The sequence below is a fragment of the Choloepus didactylus genome, chromosome 10 (genome assembly GCF_015220235.1).
Source record: "Choloepus didactylus isolate mChoDid1 chromosome 10, mChoDid1.pri, whole genome shotgun sequence".
NCBI classification, from domain to species: domain Eukaryota; kingdom Metazoa; phylum Chordata; class Mammalia; order Pilosa; family Megalonychidae; genus Choloepus; species Choloepus didactylus.
In genome coordinates this window covers 75918775-75936969 of record NC_051316.1, presented here as the reverse complement: position 1 = coordinate 75936969, position 18195 = coordinate 75918775, and the positions used below count along the sequence as shown (strand labels likewise).

The 18195-nt window shown below is 38.1% G+C and overlaps 1 protein-coding gene across 4 annotated transcripts in view; it reads right to left on the bottom strand.

The window, feature by feature from the left end:
• IFT74 (intraflagellar transport 74) overlaps positions 1–18195 on the bottom strand; it is a 117256-nt gene that overhangs the window by 14384 nt on the left and 84677 nt on the right. For 3 of the 4 annotated variants that reach the window (XR_005210759.1, XM_037798402.1, XM_037798403.1), the window contains one exon: positions 15636–15762. The exons of the other annotated variant lie outside the window; for it this stretch is intronic. Coding sequence is in view for 2 of the 3 variants with exons in the window: in XM_037798402.1 (XP_037654330.1) it covers positions 15636–15762 (127 nt within the window). In the remaining variant the exon portion in view is untranslated. The remainder of the gene's footprint in view (positions 1–15635; positions 15763–18195) is intronic. 4 annotated transcript variants of the gene reach the window in all.

Here is an 18195-nt window from a genome sequence, read left to right as displayed (position 1 = left end):
CTTTATTTATGTACAGTGACCTTTTGGGTTCTTCATATATGATTTAGCACAATTGCTTGTAGTTAAGTTTTATAATCTGTCCCTGTTCACTAATGGGAAAATCAAGTATCAAGCTACTATTACGCTTGTCTCTTCTATGTATGAAATTGGAAAGATTATTGATTAAAATATACCTGGAAGGTGATGTTATAATAAAAATCTCATGCTCAAGAGTTAAGAGGATATCTACTTATGAATAGAATAATTATTACATGAGTATAAAATATTAGATTGTATAAAGCAATGCTTCAAATTATTAATTTAAGACAGGAGGTTGTTATCCAACCTAATTATTTAAGTTGGTGAAGTTAAACCAGCATTTCTTGAACATTTCCTTTTATCCCTTTTGGAGCCTTAAGATGTAATCATATTGACATTCATGTATTAAAAGACATATATGTATATCAAATATATGTCAGGATGTAAATGCTGCTGAAAAGGGTTTTGTTTTGTTGGATTCATATCTCTACTAGAGTTAGGAATAGTTAAAATGAAAAAGTGCTGAACAAATCATAAGGCTTACAGTGTTTTAACTCTGAATAGGAAATGTGCTTAGCTTGTAGATATTCTGACTCGTGAAATCAGCTATATAAACCTAACTGCAAAATTTAGTTTGAAGACATATTAGGGAAATACATTTAGGAGCTATACAAACTGTTTTTGCTGGAAAAGAGAGGACACGATTGGTTGGTATAGGGTAAAGTTTATCTTCCTTTAACAACAGGTCCCCGTGAAAAGCTTCTCCAAGGGAAGAGACAGGAAGAGGATGCAGTCTAGTTCCTTCTGATATGCTATGAAGTTGCAAAGTTTACCAAACAGTGTGTACATAGTGGCAAAATCTCAGAAGGAACCACTTTGACCTAGGGAAGCTTTTCTGAAATACTCTGCCATCAGCACATCTGTTTACTCCCTGGAGTTTCCTTTCCAAAAATACAAATAAAAACTACTGCTGACAGATTCCTTGCCTCTTTACTCATGCAGTATACCAGTATTTCTCAACATTTAAAAAACTATCACCCCCCTAAGGAGCCCTTTTTAGACTTTTTATCCCTAATTGCCTTCCCTGCCACGAAATTTTTACATGAAATAATGTACAGTGGCCTTTTGGAGGGCAACAAGCCATTATTTCTAAGATTTTTTCACCCTCTCCCAAGAACCAATTTTGTCCTCTTGGGGGCGATACTGCCTTGCTAAGAAAGTATGCTGAACACTACAAAAATCAGGTGAGTTCCAATTATAGCCTCAAGGGTAGAATTTCACAAATAAAATATTCCAATTTTGGATTTAGGAAGCATGTCATAACGGGGAAAGTAAAAACCACTATCTCTGAAGATGAGTAAGAACATGTTCAAACCTCTTATGGTGATTCCCAGATATAAGATATTTCTTGAGGGGTGGGAAATGGTGTTGAGGAAAGAGAGGAAGAGTAATTTACATGTGTAGTTTGAATTGACACTTAAAAATAACTCAGGAAATGAAATTCATTGTAGGGATCAGAGGCTTCAACCCTTAATAGGGAAAATTTCCAGTAAAAGCTTTATCATAATAATAAACTGAATTTTTATCTCTACTGAAATCAGTTCTTATTCTTTTCCAACTATACATCTCAGAAGAAAACAAAATGGCTAGATTTTAAAAGGAAATGTAAACACAAAGTATAAAAGTACAGAAGGAATACAAATTCCAGATTATTAATTTGTTTCCTGGTATTGATTTTTACCTTTTAAAAAAGTAGGTTTTTTGACAGCCAATATACAAACACAGTTTAAAGGAAGCAAAAATCTATTGAATTAATATTAACCTCAGATAAATGAAAAACTTAAGAACTCTTGTATAAAACACAAAACAGAGGTTTTCTAGCTGGAATAATTAAACCAAAATACTTTAACTTGTAGAAAAAAAAGAAAACAAAAATTTAAAAATACTCATGGTCAATCAAAGGTAGACATATACCAAGGTTAGAATGTACTTCCTCTAGTTGCTTGACATTAATTCAGATAAACAAATAATAACCATGGCAAAAAAAAAACCTAAACAAATCTGAGCAAATAGAAAATATGCTTAAATGTATAGAATAACAGCAATTGTCCATCTATATCCTCAATCTAAATTCAATGATATATTGCTAGCATTCAATATGCATATATATGTCCAAAATCCCTTATCCGAAACTCTCAGGCAATTGTGTTTTAGAATTCAGGATTCTTCCGATTTTAGAAAATATAATGAATGTTATATACTGATTATTACATAACTCCTAACAGGGTTTGAGGCAGCATCCTGTAATCAAGTATTCTGCAGCAAAAAGTTTGAAAAATCACATTGGCCGGGGGGGTGGTGGATAATTAAAGACTATGAATAGCCTCATGTCAGTTCAGGTCAGGTTAGGTTTTGCTGCCAAGATCTTTTTGGATTTCAGATTTTCAGATAAACTACTGTAGATCCATTATTCCATTTCAAGAATCTTTCAACATTTTTAACTTAACAAATTGTAATTAAGCCTTCATTTCCTGTAATCCCACTGTCAGAGAGCAATTCCAAGAATAAAAAGGTAGCCAATTCAAAGTAACCACATACCAGTATCTTCACAATAGCGTATCCATAGCTAGAAACCACTAATGCAAAAACCAAAGATTCCACATAAACTTTTACATGACTTTATCCTAGTTCTTTATGCTTAGCCTTGTATACATATACATTTCTAATCTCTACCTGCACTGTACAAACAGCACCCACTAGCCACATATGGCTTTTGAGCCCTTGAACTGTGTCTAGTCTGAATTCAGATGTGTTATAAATATAAAATATCTCATTAATAATTTTTATATTTATTACATATTGAAATGATAATATTTTGGATACACTTATTTAAATAAAATACATTATTAAAATTCATTTCACCTGTATCTTTTTACTTTTTTAATGTGACTATTTGAAAACTTAAAATTATATATGTGCCTATCATTATATTTCTATTGGACAGCTTTGCTCTAGACTCATGCTAGTCAGCATAGCTGAACTAATTAAAATTAAAACATTATCTCAGCTGAGAGAGGGAAGATGGCAGCATAGAGAGGAGTGGAAGCTAAGTAGTCCCCCTGGAACAACTGAAAAAAAAGAGAAACAACTAGTGAATGATCCAGAATAACTGCAGGGGGGCAAACGAGACCGTCCACTCATCATACACCAACCTGAATTGGGAGGAATGCCTGAGATCACAGCATCAAATCTGTAAGTAAAACCTGCAGATCCAAGTTGTGAGACCCCCTCCCCCATAGCCTAAGCTGCAAAGCCTTGTGGTGCCAGAGAGAAGCTCTCTCCCAGCAAGCGAATATGGCTCAGCTGAGCTCCAACTGGGGTTTTAAGTAGCGAGTGTGAACTGCTCATTACAGGTACGAATCTCCAAAAAACAGACAAAGGCTTTGGGTGACGACTGACCTTGGAGAGCCGCAGGGTCGCCTTGGACTAGGTTTGAAAGGGACTATCCGTTTCTTTTTTGGCTCAATGGAGAAAGCCCCAGCCATTTTCAGTTCCCAGTGCTGTGACTCAGAGAAGGGTGGAGATAGCACAAGCAGAGAGAGAGAGACCATTGAAATGCTAATGACCTCCCCCTAGGGGGGTCTATCTTCTCCAAGAGGAGATGGGTGGGGCCCTTTCCATTCAGAACCAGACCCCAGAGCCTGGGGGAACCCGGCCATACCTCCTCACACCAGTCAAGAATTATAGGCTAAGAAGGAGAAAAAAACGCATGACTTGCAGCCATCTACCCGGTGGGCGGGGGCACTCCTGCCTGGGGCCGAGCCCAGAGCACAGAGCCATGCCAAGAAACCCAGTGTGACAGGGAGTCTTTCCCGCAGCACCGCTCACATGCCACAATACTGGCCATGGACAGTGGCCTTGAATACATCCATGGCTGATTGTCCTGGAGCTGGGAGGTCGGACCTGTGTGAAAGGGAGAAATTAATGTGTCCATTCAACCATCTTTGAAGCAGGCTGGGAACGCCCCTGCACAGCCCGGTGTCCCAGGACTTCCCTGGAGGCTGGCGCGCACTTGTGACGTGGCACGGCCCTCGCTCCCTCAGCAGAGGTCCTGGAAGATCACAGCAGGGAAGGGGGAACCACTCGGAAATCCCAGGGAACCTATGCCAATACCAAGGACTTTTGGGTCAGTGGCAGAGAACACCTTTAAATCTCCAGGAACACCTGGGAAGTTTGATTATTAACACTGCCCTTCCTCCCTAACCGCTCAGACGCACGCCCCTCATTCGGGGCAGACGGCACCGACAGCACACCCAAATTAAGTGCACCGAGTGGACCCCACAGGGGTCAGATCCCCACACACCACAAAGACAGGGTTGGGGAAAGCTGACTTGAAGGGAATTGGTGACTTACGGATGCCATCTGCTGGTTGGTTGGAGAGAGTGTACACCACCCAGCTGCAATTCTGACAAATTAAAGATCAAGTAAAGCAAATGCCAAGAGGCCAAAAACAATAGAAAATCTTAAAGCTTATGATAAAACCAGATGATATGGAGAACCCAAACGTAAACACCCAAATCAAAAGATCAGAAGACACACAGTACTTGGCACAATTAATCAAAGAACTACAGACAGGCAATGAGAGCATGGCACAGGATATAAAGGACATGAAGAAAAGCATGGCACAGGATATAAAAGACATAAAGAAGACCCTAGAAGACCATAAAGAAGATATTGCAAGAGTAAGTAAAAAAACAGAAAATCTTATGGAAATTAAAGAAACTGTAGGCCAAATTAAAAAGACTCTGTATACTCATAATACAAGATTAGAGGAAGGTGAGCAACAACTCAGCCTCCTTCAGGACCACAGAACAGAAAATGAAAGAACAAAAGAAAGAATGGGGAAAAAAATTGAAAAAATCGAAATGGATCTCAGGGATATGATAGATAAAATAAAAGTCCAAATTAAGACTCATTGGTGTCCCAGAAGGGGATGAGAAGGATAAAGGTCTAGAAAGAGTATTCAGGAGGCGGGGCAAGATGGCGGACTGGTGAGCTGTATGTTTTAGTTACTCCTCCAGGAAAGTAGGTAGAAAGCCAGGAACTGCGTGGACTGGACACCACAGAGCAATCTGACTTTGGGCATACTTCATACAACACTCATGAAAACATGGAACTGCTGAGATCAGCGAAATCTGTAAGTTTTTGCGGCCAGGGGACCCGCGCCCCTCCCTGCCAGGCTCAGTCACCGTGGGAAGGAGGGGCTGTCAGCTCCGGGAAGGAGAAGGGAGAACTTGCAGCGGCCAGCCCTTATCGGAAACTCATTCTACTGATCCAAACTCCAACCATAGATAGACTGAGACCAGACACCAGAGAATCTGAGAGCAGCCAGCCCAGCAGGAGAGGAGACAGGCATAGAAAAAAACAACACGAAAAACTCCCAAAATAAAAGCGGAGGATTTTTGGAGTTCTGGTGAACATAGAAAGGGGAAGGGCAGAGCTCAAGCTCTGAGGCTCATATGCAAATCCCGAAGAAAAGCTGATCTCTCTGCCCTGTGGACCTTTCCTTAATGGCCCTAATTGCTTTGTCTCTTAGCATTTCAATAACCCATTAGATCTCTGAGGAGGGCCTTTTTTTTAATCCTTTTTTCTTTTTCTAAAACAATTACTCTAAGAAGCCCAATACAGAAAGCTTCAAAGACTTGAAATTTGGGCAGGTCAAGACAAGAGCTGAACAAAGAGAGCTCTGAGACAAAAGGCAATAATCCAGTGGCTGAGAAAATTCACTAAACACCACAACTTCCCAAGAAAAGGGGGGTGTCTGCTCACAGCCATCATCCTGGTCAACAGGAAACACTCCTGCCCGTCGCCAGCCCCATAGCCCAGACCTGCCCCACACAACCCAGTGTGACGGCAGTGCTTCAAATAACAGGCACACACCACAAAACTGGGTGTGGACATTAGCCTTCCCTGCAACCTCAGCTGATTGTCCCAGAGTTGGGAAGGTGGAGCAGTGTGAATTAACAAAGCCCCATTCAGCCATCATTTCAGCAGACTGGGAGCCTCCCCACACAGCCCAGCAGCCCAGAACTGCCTTGGGGTGACGGCACTCACCTGTGACATAGCACAGTCATCCCTCAACAGAGGACCCGGGGGTGCACAGCCTGGAAGAGGGGCCCACTTGCAAGTCTCAGGAGCCATACGCCAATACCAAGGACTTGTGGGTCAGTGGCAGAGACAAACTGTGGCAGGACTGAACTGAAGGATTAGACTATTGCAGCAGCTTTAAAACCCTAGGATCACCAGGGAGATTTGATTGTTTAGAGCCAACCCCCCCTCCCCTGACTGCCCAGAAACACGCCCAATATACAGGGCAGGCAACACCAACTACACACGCAAGCTTGGTACACCAATTGGACCCCACAAGACTCACTCCCCCACTCACCAAAAAGGGTAAGCAGGGGAGAACTGGCTTGTGGAGAACAGGTAGCTAGTGGACGCCACCTGCTGGATAGTTAGAGAAAGTGTACTCCACGAAGCTGTAGATCTGATAAATTAGAGATAAGGACTTCAATTGGTCTACAAATCCTAAAAGAACTCTATCAAGTTCAGCAAATGTCACGAGGCCAAAAACAACAGAAAATTATAAAGCATATGAAAAAACCAGACGATATGGATAACCCACGCCCAAGCACCCAAATCAAAAGATCAGAAGAGACACAGCACCTAGAGCAGCTACACAAAGAACTAAAGATGAACAATGAGACCATAGTACGGGATACAAAGGAGACCAAGAAGACCCTAGAAGAGCATAAAGAAGACATTGCAAGACTAAATAAAAAAAATGGATGATCTTATGGAAATTAAAGAAACTGTTGACCAAATTAAAAAGATCCTGGACACTCACAGTACAAGACTAGAGGAAGTTGAACAACGAATCAGTGACCTGGAAGATGACAGAATGGAAAATGAAAGCATAAAAGAAAGAATGGGGAAAAAATTGAAAAAATCGAAATGGACCTCAGGGATATGATAGATAATATGAAACGTCCGAATATAAGACTCATTGGTGTTCCAGAAGGGGAAGAAAAGGGTAAAGGTCTAGGAAGAGTATTCAAAGAAATTGTTGGGAAAACTTCCCAAATCTTCTAAACAAAATAAATACACAAATCATAAATGCTCAGTGAACTCCAAATAGAATAAATCCAAATAAACCCACTCCAAGACATATTCTGATCACACTGGCAAACACAGAAGAGAAGGAGCAAGTTCTGAAAGCAGTGAGAGAAAAGCTTTCACCACATACAAAGGAAACAGCATAAGACTAAGTAGTGGCTACTCAGCAGCCACCATGGAGGCGAGAAGGCAGTGGCACGATATATTTAAAATCCTGAGTGAGAAAAATTTCCAACCAAGAATACTTTATCCAGCAAAGCTTTCCTTCAAATTTGAGGGAGAGCTTAAATTTTTCACAGACAAACAAATGCTGAGAGAATTTGCTAACAAGAGACCTGTCCTACTGGAGATACTAAAGGAGCCCTACAGACAGAGAAACAAAGAAAGGACAGAGAGACTTGGAGAAAGGTTCAGTACTAAAGAGATTCGATATGGGTACAATAAACGATATTAATAGAGGGGAAAAATATGACAAACAGAAACCAAAGGATAAGTAAGAAGGCTGATTCAAGAAATGCCTTCACGGTTATAACGTTGAATGTAAATGGATTAAACTCCCCAATTAAAACATATAGATTCGCAGAATGGATCAAAAAAATGAACCATCAATATGTTGCATACAAGAGACTCATCTCACACACAGTGATACAAAGAAACTGAAAGTGAAAGGATGGAAAAAAATATTTCATGCAAGCTACAGCCAAAAGAAAGCAGGTGTAGCAATATTAATCTCAGATAAAATAGAATTTAAATGCAGGGATGTTTTGAGAGACAAAGAAGACCACTACATACTAATAAAAGGGGCAATTCAACAAGAAGAAATAACAATCGTAAATGTCTATGCACCCAATCAAGGTGCCACAAAATACATGAGAGAAACACTGGCAAAACTAAAGGAAGCAACTGATGTTTCCACAATAATTGTGGGAGACTTCAACACATCACTCTCTCCTATAGATAGATCAACCAGACAGAAGACCAATAAGGAAACTGAAAACCTAAACAATCTGATAAATGAATTAGATTTAACAGACATATACAGGACATTACATCCCAAATCACCAGGATACACATACTTTTCTAGTGCTCATGGAACTTTCTTCAGAATAGATCATATGCTGGGTCATAAAACAAGCCTCAATAAATTTAAAAAGACTGAAATTATTCAAAGCACATTCTCTGACCACAATGGAATACAAGTAGAAGTCAATAACCATCAGAGACTTAGAAAATTCACAAATACCTGGAGGTTAAACAACACACTCCTAAACAATCAGTGGGTTAAAGAAGAAATAGCAAGAGAAATTGCTAAATATATAGAGACGAATGAAAATGAGAACACAACATACCAAAACCTATGGGATGCAGCAAAAGCACTGCTAAGGGGGAAATTTATAGCACTAAACGCATATATTAAAAAGGAAGAAAGAGCCAAAATCAAAGAACTAATGGATCAACTGAATAGAAGCTAGAAAATGAACAGCAAACCAATCCTAAACCAAGTAGAAGAAAAGAAATAACAAGGATTAAAGCAGAAATAAATGACATAGAGAACAAAAAAAACAATAGAGAGGATAAATATCACCAAAAGTTGGTTCTTTGAGATCAACAATATTGACAAGCCCCTAGCTAGACTGACAAAATCAAAAGAGAGAAGACCCATATAAACAAAATAATGAATGAAAAAGGGGACATAACTGGCAGATCCTGAAGAAATTAAAAAAATTATAAGAGGATACTATGAACAACTGTATGGCAACAAACTGATAATGTAGAAGCAATGGACAATTTCCTGGAAACATATGAACAACCTAGACTGACCAGAGAAGAAATAGAAGACCTCAACCAGCCCATCACAAGCAAAGAGATCCAATCAGTCATCAAAAATCTTCCCACAAATAAATGCCCAGGGCCAGATGGCTTCACAGGGGAATTCTACCAAACTTTCCGGAAAGAACTGACACCAATCTTACTCAAACTCTTTTGAAACACTGAAGAAAATGGAACACTACCTAACTCATTTTATGAAGCTAACATCAATCTAATACCAAAATCAGGCAAAGATGCTACAAAAAAGGAAAACAACTGGCCAATCTCCCTAATGAATATAGATGCAAAAATCTTCAACAAAATACTTGCAAATCGAATCCAAAGACACATTAAAAAAATCATACACCATGACCAAGTGAGTTCATTCCAGGCATGCAAGGATGGTTCAACATAAGAAAATCAATCAATGTATTACAACATATTAACAAGTCAAAAGGGAAAAATCAATTGATCATCTCAATAGATGCTGAAAAAGCATTTGACAAACTCCAACATCCGCTTTTAATAAAAACACTTCAAAAGGTAGGAACTGAAGGAAACTTCCTCAACATGATAAAGAGCATATATGAAAAACCCACAGCCAGCATAGTACTCAATGGTGAGAGACTGAAAGCCTTCCCTCTAAGATCAGGAACAAGACAGGATGCCCGCTGTCCACCCACTGTTATTCAACATTGTGCTGGAAGTGCTAGCCAGGGCAATCCGGCAAGACAAAGAATAAAAGGCATCCAAATTGGAAAGGAAAAAGTAAAACTGTCATTGTTTGGCAGATGATATGATCTTATATCTGGAAAACCCTGAGAAATCGACGATACAGCTACTAGCGCTAATAAACAAATTTAGCAATGTAGCGGGATACAAGATTAATGCACATAAGTCAGTAATGTTTCTTCATGCTAGAAATGAACAAACTGAAGAGACACTCAAGAAAAGATACCATTTTCAATAGCAACTGAAAAAATCAAGTACCTAGGAATAAACTTAACCAAGGATGTAAAAGACCTATACAAAGAAAACTACATAACTCTACTAAAAGAAATAGAAGTGTACCTTAAAAGATGGAAAGATATTCCATGTTCATGTATAGGAAGACTAAATGTCATTAAGATGTCAATTCTACCCAACCTCATCTACAGATTCAATGCAATCCCAATCAAAATTCCAACAACCTACTTTGCAGACTTGGAAAAGCTAGTTATCAAATTTATTTGGAAAGGGAAGATGCCTCGAATTGCTAAAGACACTCTAAAAAAGAAAAACGAAGTGGGAGGACTTACACTCCCTGACTTTGAAGCTTATTATAAAGCCACAGTTTGCCAAAACAGCATGGTACTGGCACAAAGATAGACATATAGATCAATGGAATCGAATTGAGAATTCAGAGATAGACCCTCAGATCTATGACCGACTGATCTTTGATAAGGCCCCCAAAGTCACTGAACTGAGTCATAATGGTCTTTTCAAACAATGGGGCTGGGAGAGTTGGATATCCATATCCAAAAGAATGAAAGAGGACCCCTACCCTCACCCCCTACAAAAAAATTAACTCAAAATGGACCAAAGATCTCAATATAAAAGAAAGTACCATAAAACTCCTAGAAGATAATGTAGGAAAACATCTTCAAGACCTTGTATTAGGCGCCACTTCCTAGACTTACACCCAAAGCACAAGCAACAAAAGAAAAAATAGATCAATGGGAACTCCTCAAGCTTAGAAGTTTCTGCACCTCAAGGAATTTCTCAAAAAGGGTAAAGAGGCAGCCAACTCAATGGGAAAAAATTTTTGGAAACCATGTATCTGACAAAAGACTGATATCTTGCATATATAAAGAAATCCTACAACTCAATGACATAGTACAGACAGCCCAATATAAAATGGGCAAAAGATATGAAAAGAACAGTTCTCTGAAGAGGAAATACAAATGGCGAAGAAACACATGAAAAAATGTTCAGCTTCACTAGCTATTAGAGAGATGCAAATTAAGACCACAATGAGATACCATCCTCACACCGATTAGAATGGCTGCCATTAAACAAACAGGAAAACTACAAATGCTGGAGGGGATGTGGAGAAATTGGAACTCTTATTCATTGTTGGTGGGGACTGTATAATGGTTTCAGCCACTCTGGAAGTCAGTCTGGCTGTTCCTTAGAAACTAGATATAGAGTTACCGTTCGATCCACGCGATTGCACTTCTCGTATATACCCGGAAGATCGGAAAGCAGTGACACGAACAGATATCTGCACTGCCAATGTTCATAGCAAGCATTATTCACAAATTGCCAAGAGATGGAAACAACCCAAATGTCCTTCAACAGATGAGTGGATAAATAAAATGTGGTATATACACACGATGGAATACTACGCGGCAGTAAGAAGGAACGATCTCGTGAAAACATATGACAACATGGATGAACCTTGAAGACATAATGCGAGCGAATAAGCCGGCACAAAAAGAGAAATATTATATGCTACCACTAATGTGAACTTTGAAAAATGTAAAACAAATGGTTTATAATGTAGAATGTAGGGGAACTAGCAGTAGAGAGCAATTAGAGAAGGGGGAACATACTAACCAAGAGACAGATAAGCTATTTAACATTCTGGGGATGCCCAGGAATGACTATGGTCTGTTAATTTCTGATGGATATAGTAGGAACAAGTTCACAGAAATGTTGCTATATTAGGTAACTTTCTTGGGGTAAAGTAGGAACACGTTGGAAGTTAAGCAGTTATCTTAGGTTAGTTGTCTTTTTCTTACTACCTTGTTATGGTCTCTTTGAAATGTTCTTTTATTGTATGTTTGTTTTCTTTTTAACTTTTTTTTCATACAGTTGATTTAAAAAAGAAGGGAAAGTTAAAAAAAAAAAAAAAGAAAAACAAGGAAAAAATATGTAGTGCCCCCTTGAGGAGCCTGTGGAGAATGCAGGGGTATTTGCCTACCCCACCTCAATGGTTGCTAACATGACCACAGATATAGGGGACTGGTGGTTTGATGGGTTGAGCCCTCTACCATAGGTTTTACCCTTGGGAAGACGGTTGCTGCAAAGGAGAGGCTAGACCTCCCTATAATTGTGCCTAAGAGCCTCCTCCCGAATGCCTCTTTGTTGCTCAGATGCGGCCCTCTCTCTCTAGCTAAGCCAACTTGAAAGGTGGAATCACTGCCCTCCCCCCCTACGTGGGATCAGACACCCAGGGGAGTGAATCTCCCTGGCAACGTGGAATATGACTCCCGGGGAGGAATGTAGACCTGGCATCGTGGGACGGAGAACATCTTCTTGACCAAAAGGGGGATGTGAAAGGAAATGAAATAAGCTTCAGTAGCAGAGAGATTCCAAAAGGAGCCGAGAGGTCACTCTGGTGGGCACTCTTATGCACACTTTAGACAACCCTGTTTAGGTTCTAAAGAATTGGGGTAGCTGGTGGTGGATACCTGAAACTATCAAACTACAACCTAGAACCCATGAATCTCGAAGACAGTTGTATAAAAATGTAGCTTATGAGGGGTGACAATGGGATTGGGAAAGCCATAAGGACCACACTCCACTTTGTCTAGTTTATGGATGGATGAGTAGAAAAATAGGGGAAGGAAACAAACAGACAAAGGTACCCAGTGTTCTTTTTTACTTCAATTGCTCTTTTTCACTCTATTATTCTTGTTATTTTTGTGTGTGTGCTAATGAAGGTGTCAGGAATTGATTTAGGTGATTAATGTACAACTATGTAATGGTACTGTGAACAATTGAAAGTGCGATTTGTTTTGTATGACTGCGTGGTATGTGAATATATCTCAATAAAATGAAGATATAAAAAAAAAAAGAAAGAGTATTCAAAGAAATTGTTGGAGAAAACTTCCCAAACCTTCTACACAATATTAATACACAAAGCATAAATGCCCAGCAAACTCCAAATAGAATAAATCCAAATAAATCCACTCCAAGACATATTCTGATCAGACTGTCAAATACTGAAGAGAAGGAGCAAGTTCTGAAAGCAACAAGAGAAAAGCAATTCACCACATACAAAGGAAACAGCATAAGACTAAGTAGTGACTACTCAGCAGCCACCATGGAGGTGAGAAGACAGTGGCATGACATATTTAAAATTCTCAGAGAGAAAAATTTCCAACCAAGAATACTTTATCCAGCAAAACTCTCCTTCTAATTTGAGGGAGAGCTTAAATTTTTTCATAGACAAACAAATGCTGAGAGATTTTGCTAATAAAAGACCTTTCCTACTTCAGATACTAAAGGGAGCCCTACCAACAGAGAAACAAAGAAAGGAGAGAGAGATATAGAGAATTTTAACAGGCATATATAGAATATTACATCCCAGTTCACTGGGACACACATTCTTCTCTACTGATCACGGATCTTTCTCCAGAATGGACCGTATGCTGGGAAATAAAAAAAATCCTAAATTAAAAAAAAAAAAAAAAAAAAAAAAAAGAATTTGTTCAAAGCACATTCTCTGACCACAATGGAATACAAATAGAAATCAATAACCATCAGAGACTTGGAGAATTCATAAACACCTGGAGGATAAAAATGAGGGGGAGATAAAAACATTCCGGATAATCAAAAGCTGAGGGACTTCATCACCAGTAATCAGTCCTATAAGAAATGCTAAAGGGAGTAGAGCAGGCTGAAAGGAAGGGACACTAAACAATTGACTGAAACTACATGAAGAAATAAAGATTTCCAGTAAAGATCACATGGTAAATATAAATACCAATACTACTGTATTTTTGATTTATAACTCCACTATTTAATTCCTACAGGATCTGAAATACATAAAATGTAATGGTAAATCAGTGATTTTGGACTCAATGTAAAATATGTAATTTTTGACAAGAACTACATAAAGGTGGGGGAATGATGGAATATAGGAACATAGTTTATGTGTCATATTGAAGTTAAGTTGGTATCAAAGAAAAACAAGATTGTTATAGATTTAAGATGTTAAATTTAAGCCCCATGGTAAACACAAAGAAAGTATTAGAGAATATGACCATAGAGATGAAAAGTAGAGTAGGGGTTCCCAGAAGTGGGGGAAGGGACAATGGGGAGTTAAGAAATGAGAGTGGAGTTTCTGTTTGGGGTAAAGGGAAACTTCTAGAAATGGATGGTGGGAAGGTGATAGCATTGCAACATTCTAAATGTGATTAATCCCACTAATGGAATGCTAGGGAGCAGGGGTGGAATGGGAAGATTTAGGCTGTATATATGTTTCCACAATTGAAAAAAAAAAAAAAAAAAGTCTAAATAGATGACGATTAATGCCAAGGATGATCCTGGATGGGATCTGAAGATGGAGGAGAGGAGGCTCAAAGGGACACAGATGGGACACAGGAGGGAAAAAAAAAGGAAATACAGAATGTAAGCTTTATATCAATGTTGAATTTCTTGAACTTCTTAGCTGCGGTTAATGAGATTGCATAAAAGAATGTTCTTGTCCATGGAAAAGATATATGTGAATTATATTGTTTGTTCAAAGATATATGCAGCTTGCTCTCATATGTTCAGAGCACAGAGCAATAGATGATGGATGATAGGGAGGGAGGGAGGGAGAGAGGGAGGGAAAGAAAGAAACGGTGGTGTGACAGGATGTTAAAGGTGGTGGATTGGGGTATCGGTGGGGGTCGGGGTATGATGGAGTTCTGTGTATGGGGTTTGTACTGTTTTTGCAACTGTTTCTGTAAGACTGAATTTATTTCAAAATAAAATTTATTAAATTAAAAAAAAAAAGAAGTACACAGTTAATTGAAGATAAAAATAAAGACTACTTTTTTAAAAGGAAAAAAAAAGGTTAAGTAACTGGAGCTCAGAAAGATTAAGTAGCTTGCCCTTGGGATCAGAAAACCAGTAAGAGTAAAGCCCATGTATATTAGAACTCCCACCTGACTGGCTTCAAACTCTTTGCTCTTAACCTCTACTGTATGTGTACAGAAAGGGCAATGCTACAGTGACTGTTTTCTTACTAGGTGTCAATGAGGATTAAAGGGGATTGCCCTACCTTTTTTTGGGCTTATCATATCCACCTGATGAAAACCTCTTATTTGGGAAGAAAATCATTCTTTATTATTAAATTTGATTGGCTCCCAGGAAAAAAAAAAAAACATTATCTCCTCTAGGACACCTCCCCTGACTGGGCTGGATATGTGTCCTATGAACCACCATTGCACGTTATGCTTACTTTTATCATAGCATTGTTTCATGGTATAATAATTGCTTATTCTCAATCCACCTGGTTGCAAGGTTCCTTAAGGAAACAGATTGTTTTGGGTTTTTTTTTCATTTTGTTTTGTTTTATTTTTGTTTTTTACCACTGTATACCCAGTTTATCATTATAGCACAAGTATGGAGCAAGTATTCAATAAATGTAAAATGAATGAAAATGTCCCACTGTAATTGTAATAATATGATGTAAAAAAAATCACACAAAATTCTGAGACTACAAATGATTGGGGCAATTGGCAGTCATAAATTATGCCCTCAGTCAAATGAGGCTTTCAAAAAATCAAAGAGAAAAATATTAATAAATCTTAAAAGTTCCTCTTTACTACAGAAAAAGAGAAAAAAGGATATTAAAATCTAGGTTGCTTTCTCACCTGAAGTCAAATTCCTAGCTGTACTTTGTGATTTCTGCATTTCTGTAGATTTAAAATTGAGGTCATCCTGCATCATCTTTAGCTCTTGATTGGTGATAGAGGATATCTGTTTCATACGATTTATGTTCTACATTTGAAGAGAAATAAAAATGGAAAAAAATTCCAATGATCAACTTTCCATAAAATCCATGGAAAACAATATTAAAGGATGGACGTTTTGAATGTTTTATAGATGTTTTATAGACACATACAGCTAGATTCAAAGTCAGGTTGTCTCAGTAAGTAAAGGCTAAATTAAAATTCAGAATCGTTTCTTTTTAATTTGTTTTATGTCACTGTAGAAAAAATTCAACTACACTATTTTAAGAACTGATTTAGAGTTTAAAACACTTAGAATATAGAAAAGCAACATGTATTTTTCTTCTTATGGTACCACAGATATTGTATCCTCAATCGAGGTTTTTTCGTTTTTTTTTAATTGAGATTATTCACATACCATACAACTATTCAAAGATCCAAAGTATACAATCAATTGCCTATGGTACCATCATACAGCTGTGCGTCCATCATCACAATTAATTTTCTTTTCAATTTTTAGAACATTTTCATTACTCCAGAAAAGAAATAAAGACAAAAAAAAAAAGGAACTCAAATCCTCTCATACCCCTAACCACCCCACCTCCATTATTGATTCATAGTTTTGGCATAGTACATTTGTTACTGCTGATGAAAGAATGTTAAAATACTACTAACTGTAGTACATAGTTTGCAATAGGTATATTTTTTTCCTATATGCCCCTCTATTATTAATTTCTAGTTATAGTGTCATACATTTGTTCCAGTTCATGAGAGAGATTTCTAATATTTGTACAGTTAATCAGACAGTGTCTACTTCACTGTTTTATACATTCCCATCTTTTAACCTCTATCTTTCCTTCTGGTGACATACGTGACTCTGAGCTTACCCTTTCCACCACCTTCACACACTATTTAGCACTGTTAGTTATTCTCACAACATGCTACCATCACCTCTGTCCATTTCCAACATTTAAATTCACCCTAGCTGAACATATTGCTCATAATAAGCAACCGCTCCCCATTCTTTAGCCTTGTTCTATATCCTGGTAACTTATATTTCATGTCTATGAGTTTACATATTATAATTAGTTCATATCAGTGAGACCCCTGCAATATTTGTCTTTATGTGTCTGTCTTATTTCACTCCATATAGTGCTCTCAAGGTTTCTTCGTCAACCCATTTTTTTAAGACAGTTTTGTTCACACACCATATATTCCGTCTTAAGTAAACAATCATTGGTTCACTGTATAGTCACATATTTATGTATTCAGCACTATCGCCACTATCTATACAATACAAGGACATCTCCATTTCTTCCACAAAGAAGGAGGAAGAGTCAAAGAAGGCAGAGAGACCAAAAAAAAAAAAAAAAAAAAAAGCCACGACAGCTAGAAAGCAACAAAAGGAAAGACTGCATTAACCTAAAGTAGAATAAAAGAGTCAGACAACATCACCAATGCCAGGAGTCCCATACCCTTCCCCTATTCCCCATCTCCCACATGCATTTAGCTTTGGCATATTGCCTTTGTTATATTAAAGGAAGCATAATAATACAATGTGTCCATTAATTATAGTCTCTAGTTTGCATTGATTGTATTTTCCCCACAATCTCACCCTATTTTTAACACCTTGCAGTGTTGACATTCATTTGTTCTACCTCATGTAAAAACATATTTGTACCTTTTCTCACAATCGTTGAGCATCCTAGGTTTCACTGAATTATACTGTCCTAGTCTTTATCTTTCGTCTTTCGTTCTGGTGTCTCACATGGTCCTAACCTTCCTCTTTCAACCATACTCACAGTCATCTTTGCTCAGTGTACTTACATTGCTGTACTACCATCTCACAAAACCGTTTTCCAAACCTCTCACTCCTGTCTTTTCCTTTCTGTCTGCAGTGCTCCCTTTAGCATTTCCTATAGAGGAAGTATCTTGTTCACAAACTCCGTCATTATCTGTTTGTCAGAGAATATTTTAAGCTCTCCCTCATATTTGAAGGACAGTTTTGCTGGATATAGGATTCTTGGTTGGTGGTTTTTCTCCTACAGTATCTTAAATATATCATACCACTTCCTTCTTGCCTCCATGGTTTCTGTTGAGAAATACACACATAGTCTTATCAAGCTTCCTTTGTATGCGATGGATCGCTTTTCTCTTGCTGCTTTCAGGATTCTCTCTTTATCTTTGACATATGATAATCTGATTATTAAGTGTCTTGGCATAGGCCCATTCAGATCTATTCTGTTTGGGGTATGCTGTACTTCTCGGATCCGTAATTTTATATCTTTCATAAGAGATGGGAAATTTTCACTGATGTTTTCCTCTATTATTGTTTCTGCCCCTTTTCCCTTCTCTTCTCCTTCTGGGACACCAATGATATGTACATTATTGCTTTTCATTTTGTCCTTGAAGTTCCTGGAGATGTTGCTCATATTTTTCCATTCTTTTCTCTATCTGTTCTTTTGTGTGTAGGCTTTCAGGT